This window comes from Bos indicus, chromosome 18 (assembly GCF_029378745.1).
Source record: "Bos indicus isolate NIAB-ARS_2022 breed Sahiwal x Tharparkar chromosome 18, NIAB-ARS_B.indTharparkar_mat_pri_1.0, whole genome shotgun sequence".
NCBI classification, from domain to species: Eukaryota; Metazoa; Chordata; class Mammalia; order Artiodactyla; family Bovidae; genus Bos; species Bos indicus.
Genome location: NC_091777.1, coordinates 16,139,317 through 16,157,516, shown reverse-complemented (window position 1 = coordinate 16,157,516; position 18,200 = coordinate 16,139,317). Strand labels below are relative to the sequence as shown.

At 36.1% G+C, this 18,200-nt stretch overlaps 2 protein-coding genes across 6 annotated transcripts in view; one reads left to right on the top strand and one right to left on the bottom strand.

Moving 5' to 3' along the window:
• The window catches only part of LOC109572527 (PDZ and LIM domain protein 1-like), a 174,905-nt gene that overhangs the window by 95,531 nt on the left and 61,174 nt on the right, over window positions 1–18,200 (bottom strand). The window lies entirely within an intron of this gene.
• NETO2 (neuropilin and tolloid like 2) overlaps window positions 1–18,200 on the top strand; it is a 65,067-nt gene that overhangs the window by 12,443 nt on the left and 34,424 nt on the right. The window contains exons 3-6 of one of the 2 annotated variants that reach the window (XM_019979390.2): window positions 1,191–1,331; window positions 1,973–2,221; window positions 7,214–7,237; window positions 7,345–7,472. In XM_019979390.2, coding sequence (XP_019834949.2) covers window positions 1,191–1,331; window positions 1,973–2,221; window positions 7,214–7,237; window positions 7,345–7,472 — 542 coding nt within the window. Of the gene's footprint in view, window positions 1–1,190; window positions 1,332–1,972; window positions 2,222–7,213; window positions 7,259–7,344; window positions 7,473–18,200 lie in introns of both variants that reach the window. The other variant, XM_019979388.2, reaches the window with a different exon arrangement.

Here is an 18,200-nt window from a genome sequence, read left to right as displayed (position 1 = left end):
CATCCACGTGGTTCAAAGGCCAGCTACTCCCTTGTTCTCTGAGAAGATTAAAGGGTAGTTTTGTTTAGTGCTTTTTTTTTTTTTTTAAGTATTCTATAATCTCTGCTTCTCAGAGTCGTTTTTTTATTTGTTTTTAATCTGTTTTTCATATTGGAGGCTTCCCTCTCATGTCTGGTGCTCCTTGAGTGTCTCTCATAGTTATGAAAGGAGCACGCAGATCTGCTTGTTAGCCATCTGCAAGTGTAGACAGGGCTTCTTTACTGCTGCCTTTCCTGGTGAATGATTGAATCCACCTATGAATCTTTTTCTTTGGACTCATTAGTTTCCCCAGAAAAGGTTAAGATTCCATTTCCTGCTTAGAGGCTCTATATCTGACCAAGAGGCCTTTGGGGAGTTGAGTGGGGGAGGAGAAGGGGAGTGTGGTTCAGCATGTTAACATTCACCTCATCTCCCTGTTTTCTTGTTGGTATTTTCACCCTCTGCTGTGCCTGATGTTCCCTGGTCCAGCAACCCTGTTCACTTTCTCCAAAGAAATAGTATTATTTTCTGATGCGGTGATAGAGCATCATCTACCTGGTTTGTGGAGTGGGAGGGGGTATTAGGAGTCAAACTGATTGCAGACTTTTAACCAAGCCTCATGTTTTTAAAAATACCCAGCTTCACCACTTCCACCCCCACTTCTAGAGATACCTACCACTGCCAGAAGTTATTATTGCAGCTACCTATTTGTACTTACGGGTTTATGCCCTTTAAAAAATTATTTACTGTTGTTTAAGTGGGCTTTGAAGAAGGAGCAGAGCTAAATGCATGTGTTCAATCTACAAGCTTTAACTAAAAATCCCTTTGCAATCTTTGAATCTTATTTCACCTTGAGTTAAACTAAATATAGAGGTACCATACCTGAGAGAAACTCCTGGAATTCTTTTATTTTGTGTCAGAATTGAATTTTATAGAGTTTTACTAATTTATCAGATTCTCCCACATGGTTTTGCCTTTGTAAAATCTAAGCATTTTATTTCCCTGTTGTTTTACATGGCAGACTTGTCCTCTAGAGCAAATGCTTCTGCTGTATTCAATCTGTTATGCTAAATTTGACAATAGTTCTTAAAAATTGCTTGTGTGTGTGTAACTCAATTGGCAGTTGTTTGGGGAAGTTGTAGGGGAAACTAATGTTTTAAATTTTCCATAAGATGGACAAAATATTGGAATGAAGCACGTTCCTGCAACCCAGTGTGGCATTTGGGTTCGAACCAGCAATGGAGGTCATTTTGCTTCACCAAATTATCCTGACTCATATCCACCAAACAAGGAATGTATCTACATTTTGGAAGGTATTTGACCAATTTCTATCTTTCATTGGATGAATGTTAACTTTTTTTGTAAAACTAAATAATTGGTTAAATGCTCTTTTTAAACCAATTTGAACAAAATTTAAACATGTATTTTAATTAAATCCTAGTCATTATAAATATTTCTTAATACTGCCAACATTAACAAAATAATGGTTGAAGTTTTATAAGAATTTTTAATCTCCTAAAATAATAATTAACTAGATGCATCAGTGTATATGAGAAACTTCTCTGATAAGAAACTTACTGACATCTCTTATTAGGCTTTATGAAATTTATGTCCATGGTTATATTTTATGTTTCTTTCATTTCTTCTGTTTTTCTGTTTCATCATGGTACATTGTATCTCATGAATCAAGCATTAGCTTCCCAACTCTTAATTTTGAGCATTCCGCTACATTTAACTAATTTAATATATAGCATATGCCAAAGGGAAAGATTACTATAATTCTACAGATAGCATTAACATACAATATAACAGTTATTATGAATTTTATATATAATAACAGTATAATCCTCATCTATAAAACAGTAACAGAGCAGTTGTGCTTTTCTCACTGTGTCAGGACATTTTTACTTTTTCTTGTTCACATTGCCCTGATTTACTTACTCTTTCTTTCTAGCTGCTCCACGTCAAAGAATAGAGTTGACCTTTGATGAACACTATTATATAGAACCATCATTTGAATGTCGGTTTGATCACTTGGAAATTCGAGATGGGCCATTTGGTTTCTCTCCACTTATAGATCGTTACTGTGGTGTGAAAAGCCCTCCATTAATTAGATCAACAGGGAGATTCATGTGGATTAAGTTCAGTTCTGATGAAGAACTTGAAGGACTGGGATTTCGAGCAAAATATTCATTTATCCCAGGTAAATAACTTATTGTTTCAGTAGCAAGATCTCACTCTGGTTTTAGAATCTTAAGACTAGAAAACAGAAAATCCAGTCAAGTTTATCAAATAAAGGTTTTTTAAAAATTACCAAGATCAAAGGGAAATCAGCCCATGAATAAATATTTAATAAAAATTAGAAATAGAGCTGTATCACTTGAATTTTGAGGCACATCATATATGGTATTACATTATTTCTTAGATTTAAGTTTTATAGCATATATCAAGGCCAAAGACATCATAATAAACACATTTTAAAAATAATTCAACAAATTTGTCTTTTCATGATCTCTACCAAAAATTATTTTGGCAGGTTTTTTTCCTTTGGAATGGTTGAATTAAACACTTATTTGAATAAACAGTCCCTAGAAAATACTGAACAGTAGAAAGAATAGTGCTCTGTACTTGGAGGCAAAAGATCTGGGTTTGAATCCTTTCTGTGCCACCTGCTAGCAATAAAATTTAGTATTAAGCTTGGACTTGTGCCTGAGCATTGCTGTTGATAAGACAAGAATATCTTCGTGAGGCTGCCATAAGTAATTACCAGAAACTTGGCAGCTGAAAACAGTGGTAATTTATTCTCTCAGAGTTCTGGAGGCCAGCATCCAGCAGGGTCACTTCCCTCTAGGAACTCTAGGGGAGAATCCTTTCCTAGCCTCTTCTTCCTCTGGTGGCTGCCCCAGCATTCCTGCACCTGTGGCCTCATCACTCTGATCTTTGCCTCCATCTTCACATCCCCCCAATCTTCTCAGAATGCTTAGCTTAATCACACCCTTTGCCTTAGAATGTAATATTCACTTTTTCTTAACCTTATAAGGTAATAAGGTAGCCTTTTAACTTTATAAGGTAATAGTCATAGGTTGTGACAGTTGTAATGTCACATATCATCATATATTTGGGTGGTGGGAGAGGGTCTCCATTCAGTGCAGTCTACCCTTCTTACCTACCACAGAGTTATGTGGAAACACTTTGTAGTCCTCAGAGCCTGTCCACTGTAAAAGTATGCATATCCCTAATGCAGAAGCCCAAAGATACACTAGTTATTACTCCTGTCTTCAGAGAACTCACAGACTTAACAAGATGAAAAAGTAACAATGTAAGAATCATATAATCTTTTATGTTTTTATGCAAGAAATTTACTAACTTAAAAAAAAATTTTAATTACAACAGCCAAATGAAAATATCATAACCATATCACCCTATAAATAAAAACCAATATAAGCAATATGGTATGTATCACTTCAGATGTTTTTATCTTTTTATTTTGTTTATTTTATATAACAGAGATCATGCTATTCTTTCAACTGTGTTACCAGTCTTTTTTTTTCTCCTGAACAATATATTCAGCTTTTTTTCCCCTGTTTTAAGTGTCACTTCAGATTTAAGTTCTTAATGTCAAAATGATAACATTTTCAGAAAGTGAAATTTATACTTTTTTTTTTTTTTTTAGAAATTTTAGGCTTATAGCAAACTGAGTAGAAAGTACAGAGTTACGGCATACCTTCTAACCACCCCCGCACACACACAGGCAGTGCTGAAACCTAAGATGAACATCCAGCACCCAGGGTACATTTGTTACAACTCAGGAACCTGCAGTGACACACATCATCACCTAAAGCCTGCAGTTTACGTTAGCGTTCACTCTTGATGTCGTACATTCTGTGACTTTGGACAGATGTAGTGGTGTAATGATGTATCTACCAGTACATGGTCATATGGAGTATTCCAGCTGCCCTAAAAGTCCTGTGTGCTCCGTGTATTCATCCCTCCCACTCCAGCTCTGGCAACCAGTGATCTTTTTACCGTCTCTATAGTTGTGCCCTTTCCAGAATATCATGCAGTTGGTATCCTACAGTGTGTAGCCTTTTCAGATTGGCTTCTTTCACTTAGTAATATTTGTTTAAGGTTCCTCTGTATTTTTCATGGCTCGGTAGCTTTTCTTTTTTTTAGTGCTGAATAATATTTCATTGTATGAATGTACCACAGTTTGTTTGTTTATTGTGTAGAAGGATATCTTGGCTGCTTTCAGGTTTTAGCAACCACAGATAAACCTGCTATAGACATCCATAAGCAGCCATTTGTGTGGACAAGTTTTTAACTCATTTGGCTAAGTACCGTGGAGTGCAATTGTATCATATTAAAATTTGTCTTAAATTTTTCCTTAAATGGAGAGTGGTGATGTTTGCACAGCATTGTGAATATACATAATGCCACTGAACTGTACACTTAAAAATGGATGAAAGGGTAAATATTTTACTACAATAAAAATAAATTTTAAAATTACAAACAGGTGTCTAAAAAATTTGAAAATTCAGATAGACATATAAACTTGTCAGAATGAAAAAATTGCTAGTCTAAAATATCTTAGACTAATTAGCCTATTTAAACCTATTTTAATTGACAGTTTTTATATGTAACTGATTGCTTAATTCTTGTTAATTTCTTTTTTTTTTTTTTTTTGCCATGCTGCATGGCATGTGAAATCTTCATGACCAGGGATTGAACCCATGCCCTCTGCAGTGGAATCTTAATCTGCACCAAATCTTAACCATTGACTTTCAGCATGATTATCAAAGTACATGTTGAAAAAAGTAGGAAAAATTTTAGCCTAAATTTAGAATACATCACAGAGACTATTCTTTTTTAACTAAACCCAACCTCCCTAAGTAAAAGAAAGTAACAACACTTCACCAATTTTGCAGAGATGTGTCAAAGATAAATCTAAATCTTAACCAGCATTAGAGTAAAAAAATCATAGCAACTATCTGGCAAGTGAATCAGAACTTCACACGTAGGCAAGAATTCTAGGGATATTGTCATTGCACTAAAATTTTCAGAGTTATTCCAGTTACTTCCAGGAAGTAGGAACCCATTACGAGCCTCTGCCTCAACAAATATCACCAGTAGCTCAGAGAATTTCATGTATTTAAAAGATACTAGTTTCTCATTGTTAGTAGGTTTCATCCACATTCACAAATCCCTGGACAAAATTTATTTTATAAATATGGCTTAAATAACTAGACAGCCATGATTTAGCTATTTATGAATTACCTATTTATTTTGACCTTTTTTTTTCTTCAGTAGTAAGATTGTGGCATCCTCACCCATGTTATAAAAGTAACACAATAGAGAAAGAAAAATTGTCTAGAGAATTAGAGCTAGTCCTGATTTTGCCATTATATTATCCAAAATAGTCATCATCTCTCTCTGATTCAGTTTCCTCATCTATAAAATAAAATATTACATGATCTTGATGTTATTGTTATTCGCATAATATTAAACATAAGGTATGTAGAAACTCTGAAGTACTATAAAATGCAAATGTAAGGTAATTAGTCTAGAAATCTTAAACATTTTCTTTTTATTTTAATGTGTCTATATTTTAACCATAAACCATATGAAGTTGCTCTCATGATACATATAATAGAAGAAAAAGAGCTGCTTTTCTTCTAAGCATCTTTACATATAAAGATGCCTGGCTTTGTTTTTTAATATTTTTAAAAGCATTGTTCAAATGATTAAGATACCTTTTTTTTTCTTTCAGGTAGTCTAAACATATTTGCAAAAACCTGACTCTATGTAAGACTTTTTTATATAATGTATTTTTGGTGCTGAAGTATCAATTCAGTTAATTGATTTAGTTATTAAAAATCAAATACCTGACCAATTTAATTAAATCAGTTATTTTAATATAAACTATTGATTGTCAACTTTCTGTGAACTATTTCACAGGGAAGAATATACGGTATATCATTTAGTCTTCTTTCTTTTTACTGCCATTGTGAAAATACAGCTCATTAAGCTACTACAGTGGGCTTCCCAGGTTGCTCAGTGGTTAAGAATCCACCTGCCAATGCAAGAGACGCAAGAGACATGGGTTTGATCCCTGGGTCAGGAAGATCCCCTGGAGAAGGAAATGGCAACTCACTCCAGTATTCTTGCCTGGAAAATTCCAGGCAAGACAGGGGAACCTGGTGAGCTACAGCCTATAGCTTAGTCACTCAGTCTTGTCCAACTCTATGACCCCATGGACTGTAGCCCACCAGGCTCCTCTCTCCATGGGGATTTTCCAGGCAAGAATACTGGGTTGGGCAAGCTGCCTTGCCCTTCTACAGGGGATCTTCCCAAACCAGGGATTGAGCCCAGGTCTCCTGCATTGCAGGCTGATTCTTTACCGTCTGAGCCACCACGGAAACCCAAGAATCATAGAGTGGGTATCAGGCCTACCTGATTCCCTGAGTTACCAGGGAAGCCCGGGCTACAGCCTATGGGGTCACAAAGAGTTGGACATAACTGAGCACACACACACACAGCTACTACTATGGTGAGGAGGAGTAAATTATGTGTAACATAAAATTCACTGTTTTAACCCTGTTAAGTGTACAAGTCAGTGGCATTGAGTACATATACAGTGTTGTGCAACCATAGCCACTGTCCATTTCCAAAACTGTTTTGTCATCCCAAGCTGAAATTCTGTCCCGATTAAATACTTAACTCCCATTACCCTATCCCTACAGCCCCGTGAAAACTATCTCTATTAATTTGACTAATCCAGGGACCTCAATAAATGGAGTCTTACACTGTCCTTAACTGTCTGGCTTATTTTACTTAGCATAACGTTTCAAGACTCATCCATGTTATATAGCATGTGTTAGAATTTCATTCCTTTTTAAGACTGGATAATATTTCATTGCAGTCTGTATCTTTCTACTAGCTACTGCAGTTGAGAAAGAGTTGTGAGTTTCAGGTAGCATAAATAAGTTATTAATTCATAATGTGATCAAAAATTTAAGCATTATCATTTTTAAAAACATCAATCCTATAAGTGAGCAGTGCTTTGTAGTATACACCAATGAAAGCTTTCTCTTGCTTTGTTGTTAAATGCAGCATTAGATATAACATAAGACATTAAGCCTTAAATTAACTCTAAAATATCTCGGTGCCAATCACTTTCTTCTTTTCTCTGTTACAGATCCAGACTTTACTTACCTAGGAGGTATTTTAAATCCCATCCCAGGTTTAGTATATTACCTCTTTTTTTTTCTCTTGGCATCTTTGATTAGTCTTATTTTCCTTTGAACATCATTCATCTGTCCTTTCTAGATTGCCAGTTTGAGCTATCAGGAGCTGATGGGATAGTGCGTTCTAGTCAGGTAGAACAAGAGGAAAAGACGAAACCCGGCCAAGCGGTTGATTGCATATGGACGATTAAAGCTACTCCGAAAGCTAAGGTAGTATTAAGTACGCAGTCACTTCTGAGGATGATATAATAAGATGTGATTTGTACATTGTGTTATTTGGTTCATGCAGATACCTACTGGTTAGTTAAACTGATGTTGCAACTTTTTTTAAATTTTATTTCAGTAACATTATTGAACACCTAACATCAGCATTGTTGTAGTTAAATAAATTACAATATAAACTTTAGGAATATTACACATACATTAATATTCTTATTTTAAGATTCTTAAAATCTGTGTATTCCTAACCAGACAGTACAGGTATTGATCAGTGTGATCATAGATTCATAAACCTCTTTATGAGGAGGTAAAACAGGCCATAAGAGGTTGAAGTGTCTTGTCAGAGATCTCAGTGTTGGTTATAACAGTGTCAAAACCAAAACACAAATTGTCTTAGTTCTTAGAACATTGAACATTAGAACTTAGAACATTGTCTTAGTTCTGTGTTCTTATCATGCTGTCCTCTGCTAATCATGTAGAATTTTTATTGGAAAGTACCACAGGGAAGGATGCTTTTATATAACTGACAGATTGAGACTGGTTCCTAACTACTGCTGCTTTTTGCTTTTAATTTGTACTTCTGGGAATAGTAACAGTTAAAATTGTATTTATTGTATGTATAATGTAAAAAGAGGGGAAAAAGTGAGGGTAAGAGAACAAACCTTTAAAGAATTAACAAAAATTTAAAGTTGCTGGTAATGTGATGGATTAGATAACCTGAAAACCTACCTGTTACAAAACACCTAGAAACATTAAATAATATGTAATAGACATCCTTTTTAAAGCATAGATAAACCCCCCAAAAGAAGATAATTCTTATTAACTAGAAGTGCAAGAACTATAAACCAGAGCAGTAAGCTGAAAACTGCAATTGATGGTACAAATGCCAAATGCCCCTTGCTGATTTCAGTAACCTGTGACTACTCGGGTGAACGTGCCAGGAGCCTGATATTACCCACACGGAGACAAATAAAAGGCCTAGGGTTCATGTGGCCTTTGCGAGGTTCACCACATAAAGCTGGAACCCACAAAGGGAGATGGTCGCCATGAAATGGTAAAAAAAAGTCTTCCATGAGCACAAGTTGTAACAAAAGAAGCTTATCTTTTGGGGCTCAGTCTCAGGATGGGGGTGAGGCTGAGGTCTCCCCTGACAGTTGATACCTAGAAACCTATCTTTATTAGTTTGGGGTGCAAATTTATGTTCCATGCTCAGCCCAGGAATCACTTAGCCCCAATATGAATAAAATGGTCCTGGGCTTATTACACCTTTTGACTCATCTGGCAGAGATAAATACAAATAGCCATGTAGGCCACAAGATTGCCATAGATAAAACAATAGACCCCCGAATTAGCGTCTAGGTGAACAGCTCACCGCAGGTTGAGTTAGCAGGCGTAACAGCAGGAAGTTCCTTAGATCCCCAAGATCTGAAGTGTTTTAAATATCCAACAAGTAGGTATCAAAATATGAGAAAGAAAAATACCAAGGAAACTTTAAAAATAACCAAACAGATCTTCCTCAAGTAAAAAGTACAGTATTGAGAGATAGATTTGAGAAAATGACCCAGAAAGTAGCTTGAGGATGGGAGACAGTGGCAATTTATTAAGAAAATTGTAAGAAATAACAAAAGGCATTGACATACAGTGATTCTCAAAGCAAGGAAAAAAAGTGTTACTTGACCCTGAGTTACAATCGGCATCACAGACAACACAAATATCTCCAAAACATCTAGAGGGAGAAGAGACTACCTAGAAAGAATAACAAAGGAATAACCAATAGCAAAATAGAAGCCAGAAAGCAATAGAATAACATCTTCAAAGTGCTAAGGGAAAAAATTAACCAGCAATCTGAAATTCGAACATTCCATGTCCAACTAAACTGTCTTTCAAGAATGAGGGCAAAATTAAGGTATCGGGGGCAAAAATAATCAAACCAAGTGCTACGGTTAAAATCCAAATGTATCTGTTTTAGGTTAACTACAGAAAATTTTGAAAATACAAAAACCAGAGAAATAGATACTAAAAGAGCTAGTATAACTATTAAAATTGAAATCAAGATGGTCACTAATTCATAAGGAAGATATATTTTAAATTTTATTTATTAATATAGCCTCAAAATACACAAAACATGAATTGACAGTTGTCAAGGGAAAATTGTGACAAATCCACAATTATAATGTGTAATTTTTTTAACCTCTCAATAATTTAATCAAACATGCAAAAAAAATTGTCAAGGCTTAGGTTTAAACATCACAGTGTGCCTAATGGAACATGGTATCCTAACTCCCAACATTCAGAGATTTTACATTCTTTACAGGCATGCATGAAACATTTATGGAAACTGATCCATACACTGGATGGAAAAAGGAAGTCTGACATACACACCAGTGCTTGGTATCATACAGAGCATTCTCTGACAAAAATACAATTAAATTAGCAACCAGAAACCAAAAGATAACTTTAAAACCCCATATGGTACTAGTAAAGTTGGATAGTTGCTTGTAGATCAGTGAAGTTAGAACCATCTTCATACCATACATACACAAAAATAAACTCAAAATGGCTTAGAGACTTAAAACAAACTTTGAAACTCCTAGAAGAGAACATAGACAAGCATTCTCTGACATAAATCGTACCAGTGTTTTCTTAGGTCAGTCTCCCAAGGCAATATAATAAGCAAATGGGACCTAATCAAACTTACAACCTTTTGCACAGCCAAGGAAACCATAAACAAAATGAAAAGACAAGCTACAGAATGGGAGAAAATATTTGCAAATAATGCACTAACAAGGGCTTAATTTCCAAAATATTCGAACAGCTCATAAAACTCAACAAAGAAACAACCCAAGCGAAAAATGGGTGGAAAGCCTGTATAGACATTTCTCCAAAGAAAAAATATAGATGGCCTGTAGGCTTGTGGAAAAGTGCTCAACATTGCTAATTACTAGAGAAATGCAGATAAAAACTACAATGAGGTACCACCTCACACTGGCCGGAATGGCCATCATTTAAAAGTCTACAAATAACATATACTAATAAGGGTGTGGAAAAAAGGGAACCCTCCTACACTGTTGGTGGGAATGTAAGTTGGTGTAACCACTACAGAAGAGTGTCCTCAAAAAACTAAAAATAGAACTACCATGTGATCCAGCAGCCCCACTCTGGGCATATATCCAGATAAAACTATAGTGGGTTCCTGTGTTCCTGCTGCTGCTGCTAAGTCACTTCAGTCGTGTCCGACTCTGTGCAACCCCACAGACGGCAGCCCACCGGGCTCCCCTCCCTGGGATTCTCCAGGCAAGAACATTGGAGTGGGTTGCCATTTCCTTCTCCGATGCATGAAAGTGAAAAGTGAAAGTGAAGTCGCTCAGTCGGGTCTGACTCTTAGTGACTCCATGGACTGCAGCCCACCAGGCTCCTCCATCCATGGGATTTTCCAGGCAAGAGTACTGGAGTGGGGTGCCATTGCCTTCTCCGTCCTAGCAGCACTATTTACCTTAGCCAAAACATGGAAACAATGTAAATATCCATCAACAGTTGAAAGGATAAAGATGTGTTACATGTATGCAATAGAATACTACTTGGCCATAAAAAAAAGCAAAATAATGCCATTTGCAGCAACATGAATGGAACTAGCTATTATCATACTAAGTGAAGTAAATCAGAAAAAGATAAATACCATAGGATATACTTACATGTGGAATATAAAATAATACACAAATGAACCTGCCTGCAAAACAGAAACAGACTTACAGACATGGAGAGCAATGGAGAACAAACGTTTGATTGCCTAGGAGGAGGGACAGTGGGGCAGAGATGGAGTGGGAGTTTGGGGTCAACACATGCAAACTATTACATGTAGAATGGATAAACAACAAAGTCCTACTATATAACACAAGGAACTATATTCGATAGGTATAGTTGAGTTAAACCATAATGGAAAGCAGTGTCTTTAAAATGTGTATATCTACATATACACACATGCCTATATATGTGTATAACTGAATGGTACAGCAGAAATTAACACTGTAAGTCAACTTCAATTTTAAAAAAATGTTCAGAAATAATAATATATCATCTAGTAATTGATACATCACAGAAGAAATTAGAATGAAAATTTGAACACATTCATAAAAAAAAAAACTTAGCAATAGTGAAAATACTACATATTGTAACTTGCAGGATATCCGTAAGTGTACTTTAGGGAATTTGTGATCATAAATACTAATTTTAGAAGAAGAAAAAGATTTAAATTTAATAAGCTGAAGAATCCAAAGAAAGGATAATAACAGAAGACCAGAGATAAATGAATTTCAAAATTTACAGAAAGGAAGACTCAACAAAACCAAAAGCTGGCCTTTTGTTTAAAAAAAAAATAGCAACAAGCATACTTCTGGCAAGAGTAATGTAGAAAAAAGACAATATTAGAAGCGGGAAAGGTCATTCACTCAACTACAGCTGATTTGAAAAAAAAAAAAGCATTGTAAGACAAACTATGAAGAATACTTGCTGAACAACAGCAGCAAAGAATAGCATTTCCTCAATAAATAACAAAGGGAAAAAGAAAACCAGCAGGGGAATGTACAGATTAAAAAAGTACAAGTCAAATGGGTTTGGATTCAAACAAACTACAAAAGGCAAGGAACATTAAGAGACGATTAGAAGTCTGAACACTAGAATTTGATACTAAGAAATTATTCATTTGGTTAATAATAGTATGAAGTTATTTTTTAACATCTTTAACCTTATATATGAAACTAATTACACATAAAATGATATCTCTAGAATTTGTCTTAGAATAATATGTGAGGCAGAAGTGAAAGTATGAAGGGTGTGAATGTGAAAGTTGCTTAGTCACGTCCGACTGTGCGACCCCATGGATTATACAGTCCATGGAATTCTCCAGGCCAGAATACTGGAGTGGGTAGCCTTTCCCTTCTCCAGGGATCTTCCCAACCCAGGGATCGAACCCAGGTATCCCGCGTTGCAGGCAGATTCTTTACCAACTGAGCTATCAGGGAAGATAAAGCTAAAGTTAGGGAATGGGTAAAATGAGTTTATGACACTATTTTGTCTGCTTTTGTGTGTTTGAAATTTTCCGTAATCGAAATACTTTAGATTGTTCTTTGCTAATATATTTGTGAACAGTCTAAGTGAACAATTTACTGAAATATATAATGTATGTGTATGTGTACATGTTTACATACATATAATTTATCAAAGTCAAAGAAATAGAAAAGCTAAATAAACTCTTAACAAATTGACAAAACTGATTTTGTATTAGATTGGTACAAAAGTAATTGTGGCTTTGCATTGTTAAACTTTGCCATTTGATACTGGAGTACATTCTTAAATAAATGTTGTATTATAATCATTTTAATATGCATTTCTCACTGTATTTTTTGCTAATGACTTTATTACTTGCTGTTTATTTTAGACTATAGAAATGATATTAGACAAAAAGCATTTTTGAGCAGTTTTCTTATTTTGAGTTCAAAATGGGTCAAAAAAGCAGCAGAGACAATTCTCAACATCAGCAGTGCATCTGGCCCAGGAACTACTAATGAGCGTACAGTGCAGTGGTAGTTCAGAAAGTTCCACAAAGGAGATGTGAGCCTTGAAGATGACCATAGTGGCTGGCCATCAGAAGTTGATAATGACAAGTTGAGAGCCATCATTGAAGCTGATCCTCTTAGAACTACACAAGAAGTTGTCCAAGAACTCAACATCAACCATTCTGTGGTCATTTGGCATTTGAAGCAAATTAGAAAGGTGGAAAAGCTTGATAAGTTGATAGCTCACGCTGCTGCTGCTGCTGCTAAGTCGCTTCGGTCGTGTCCGACTCTGTGTGACACCATAGACGGCAGCCCACCAGGCTCCCCTGTCCCTGGGATTCTCCAGGCAAGAACACTGGAGTGGGTTGCCATTTCCTTCTCCAATGCATGAAAGTGAAAAGTGAAAGTGAAGTCACTCAGTCGTGTCCGACTCTGTGCAACCCCACGGACTGCAGCCTACCAGGCTCCTCCGCCCATGGGATTTTCCAGGCAAGAGTACTGGAGTGGGGTGCCACTAACCACAAATCAAAAGAATTGTTGTTTTCTCTTATTGTACTCAACAACAGCAACCATTTCTCAGTTGGATTGTATATGACAACCAGCAAGGACCAGCTCAGTGATTGGACCAAGAAGAAGCTCCAAATCACTTCCCAGAGTTAAACTTGTACCCAGAAAAGGTCATGGTCACTGTTTGGTGGTCTGCTGCCAGTCTGATCCACACAGCTTTCTGAATCCTGGCAAAAGCAATCCATCTGAGAAGTATGCTCAGCAAGTCAATGAGATGCACCGAAAACTTCAATGCCTGCAGCTGGCCTTGGTCAACAGAATGGGTCAATTCTAATATATAGTGGAACTACATGTAATCTTGTTCTGTATTTTCCAAGTCTACTGTAAATGTGCTATCATACTTTCATAACGTAAAAGCATAAAAATTTTATAAAAATGAGCCTTGTTTTTCTCCATAATATCTGATTCTGACTACATGTTGCACAACGTGCTTCAGAAGGTGAATGAATCAGAGGTTTTGCCTCATCCAGCGTATTCACCTGACTTCTAGCCAATGGACTGCCACTTTTTCAAGCATCTTGACAACTTTTTGCAGGGAAAACACTTTCATAACCAGCAGGATGCAGAAAATGCTTTCTGAGAGTTTGTTGAATCCTGCAGCATGGATTTTTATGCTACAGGAATAAACAAACTTGTATCTTGTTGGCGAAAATGTGTTGATTGTAATGGTTCCTATTTTGTCTAACAAAAATATGTTTGAATCTAGTTATAATGATTTAAAATTCACAATCCAAAAATGCAATTACTTTTGTACCAAGCTAATACTTAAAATATGATAACAGAAAAACTGCCCTAATTAGATTTTACCAAATATTTAAGGAACATGCTATATAAAACTGTTATATAAACTGTTTTAGAAAACTGAAGAACAACTTTCCCCAGCCTGTTTTATCAAAACTAAATAGATAGCATGAGAGAATTTTAAAACAGAGACTTATTTGTAAAATGAAGGAGAGAGAAAAAGACCCAAAAGACTAAGTAGCAACAAACTAAACCTAACAAGTATTTTTTAGAAAACTTGACCAAAGATGGGCTTATCTTTGACATTTGTGGACAGCTTACTGTGAGAAAATAGAAAATCAAATGATATGGTTTAGCATATTGACACATTAAAGGAGATAAATCCACATATATCAATAGATGCAAAAAATCAATAAAACTTAAAATCTATTGATGAATGAAAATCAGTAATTCCAACATAGGATATATCTTCAGCATGATGAAAAATATCTTCTAAAATCCTATAGCAAACATCATAATGGTGAAACCTTAAAATCATTTTCTTTAAGCTTATGTCTATTGCCAGTACTTTATTTGGTGGTGGTCAGTGCAACAAATGAATGCAGTGACGGATTTTATTTTCTTGTCCTCCAAAATCACTGTGGATGCTGACTGCAGCCATGAAATTAAAACATGCTTGCTCCTTGGAAGGAAAGCTATAACACACCTAAAAAAGCAGAGACACCACTCTGCCAACAAAGGTCCATATAGTCAAAGCTATGATTTTTCCACTAGTCATGTACAGATGTGAGAGTTGAACCATAAAGAAGGCTGAGGACAAAGAATTGATGCTTTCAAATTGTGGTGCTGGAAAAGACTTGAGAATCCTTTGGGCTGCAGGGAGATGAAACCACTCAGTCCTAAAGAAAGTCAACCTTGAATATTCATTGGACGGACTGATGCTGAAGCTCCAATACTTTGGCCACCTGATATGAAGAGCCAGCTCATTGGAAAAGCTTCAGATGCTGAGGAAGATTGAAGCCAAAAGGAGAAGGGGCAGCAGAGGGTGAGATGCATCACAGACTCAATGGATGTGATTTTGAGCAAACTCCGAGATAGTGAAGGACAGAGGAGCCTGGTGTGCTATAGGCCATGGGATCATGAAGCGTCAGACATGACTTAGCGACTGAACAACAATGTGACAAGAGAAAAAAAGTTCATCAATTATAAAAATAAATTGCTTTCCAAAAGTAATTTGAAAGTGAAACACAAAATCATACCAGGAAGTAATTTTTCAAATTATATTGAAATACAGAAAAGAAGACCTACAGAAATGGGGGAAATCAGAGAGACATACACCATTTTCATGTATGAGAAGATGGAAATGTTTATTCCCAAATTAATCAATTTAAAATTACAAGCCAAATCCCCATAGGGCTTTCTGAGGGAACTTAGCAAGCTAATTCTGAAATTCACATAAAGAGGAAAGGGTCCAGAAGAACCATGACAATTTTTAATAAAAAGAGAGTGAGAGTACTTACCCTTTGAGATGATACTGTGGTGGTTGGATGGAATGCGTTTATCACTGGGGTATGCAAACTGATAAAACTGAATAAAGTATCAAAACATAGGACCTCATATGTATGGAAGCTTAGTGTATAATATTATAGCATGCTAGATCAAAAGGAAACACTTAATAATTGATGTTACAACAATTGACTATTGATGTGAGATAACCTGTTTTGCACTTGGCATAAATGTTAAAACTAAAACTTCTAGAAGAAAATACAGGAGTATAGTTATGTAACCTTTGGCTGGGAAACAGTTTATTAAAAACAGAGAAGACACAAAGTACAAACCATAAAGGTAAAATTTATCAATTTTATTCCCTTAAAATAAGTGACTTCTAGAATCAGCCAAGATATTATAATCCTACTGTAGCTTATGGCTCTTATTATAACTGAAAACTAGATAGAGTACAGAAAGCAATTGCATGAGGATTCTGAAAAGTAACCATTAGAAAGTGGGTTGGAAGGGAAGTATTCAAAACTTGAATACTAACACCCCCTTTTGGGGTTAGTATTCAACTAACCCAAACAACAAACTACTTAGTTTGTTGTTGGTTTTTTCTTTCTCTTTGTAGAACTGACAGCAGGTATAGACACACAAAGTTTGCTAGCCAGAACACTGAGAGAGGGGCCCCCACAAACTGCATGGGGCTTCCCTGGTTGATTTGTTTTTTTCCCCTTACTAACTCTGCCCAAGGTTAGCACCAGTCACAGCAGCTATAGTAACAACTAAAACCCCGAGAGAAACCCCATGTCCTAACTGGTGGACTTTAGGAGAACATAAGGTGATGTATGGAGGAAATTCCCATTGTTCTTGTTTTTTTTCCTCTTTGTGCTTAGTCACTCAGAACTCACAGCAAATCGGGAGACTAAAAACTGAGGAAAATTTATCTTTCTAGCCAGCAGAGGAACCAGGAAGAGGGAACCAGGTTATCCAGAGAATGAGAAGGAAGCCTTGGAGAGCAGGGAGCTAGAGAAAGGAAGGTACTAATTCTGGCTTAGCCCTGAGCTACATATGCATGCAGCAGGCCCGAAGAAACACGGCAAAGGTATTGAGGACCACAGTGCATTGTAAACACTGCCCAGGTGCCTGAGCAGGGTATCCCTCGGGCAAGTCTGCATGGCATAGCAAAGGCCTTGACAACTGAACCAGCACGTGGAACTCACACCCAGACAAAGAGGCAGTACATGCAGCCTGAACCGCACTGAGTAGGCGTCCTGAAAAGCAACAGAACTCAACATTTTCCACAGGTTTTTAAGGACCCAGAGTCTCAATATTATATTCAAAATGTCCAGGATATAATTTTTTAATTACAATATAAAGAACCAGGGAAATGTGATTATTTCTGAAAGGGGAATACAGGAGATCCCAACCCTAACAGTAGTCAGATGACAATTATCAAAAGATTTTAAATCAATAATGTAACCATGTTCCATGAGATAAAGGTAAACATTCCTGAAATGAGTGAAAAGATAGAACTTAGCAGAGAAGTAGAAACTATAAAAAAGAACCAAGTGGAAATTTTAGAACTGAAGAAATACATCTTAAATTTTTGAAGATATTATTTAGTGTGTGGGCCAATATAAGAATGAAGGAAAGGCAGTAAATTTCAAGAGGGTTCAGTAGAAACTACCTAATCTGAATTGAGAAAAAAAGATTGAAAATAAATTATGCAAAAGCTTTAGGGACCTGTGGGGACAATTTCAAAAGATGTAGAATTCATGTAACTTAAGTACCAGAAGAAGAGGAAAAGATGTTACAGAAAAAACATTTGAAGAAATAATTGCAAAAAATTTGGTGAAGGACATAAATTTACAGATTTGTGAAGCATAGCAAACACTAAACAGGATAAAAAACAAAATACAAAGCCTAGTCATATCAAATCAAATTTCTTGAAACCAAAGGTTGAAAGCTTTGAGATCTGACAGAAATTATGCATTATATAAGGGAATGACAATTTAAATATTCAGACTATGGATTTCTCTGCAGAAATTATCAAACCCAAAGACTGTGTATCAAAACCTTTAAATGCTGAAGTAAAGAACTGTAAAATTCAGAATTTTATATCCAGCAGAAATATCTTTTCAGAAATGAGGGCGAACGAAGACAGAGCCCCAGCGAAGACAAAGAATTCATTGCCTGCTGTTGCTGTGAAGTCGCTTCAGTTGTGTCCGACTCTGTGCTACCCCATAGCAGACATGCTATAAAAGAAATGCTAAAGGAATTTCTTTAGATAAAAGAGAAATGGCACTAGAATGAATCTTCAAATATCATGAATGAAAGTGGGGAATATGGTAAATAATTATGGTAA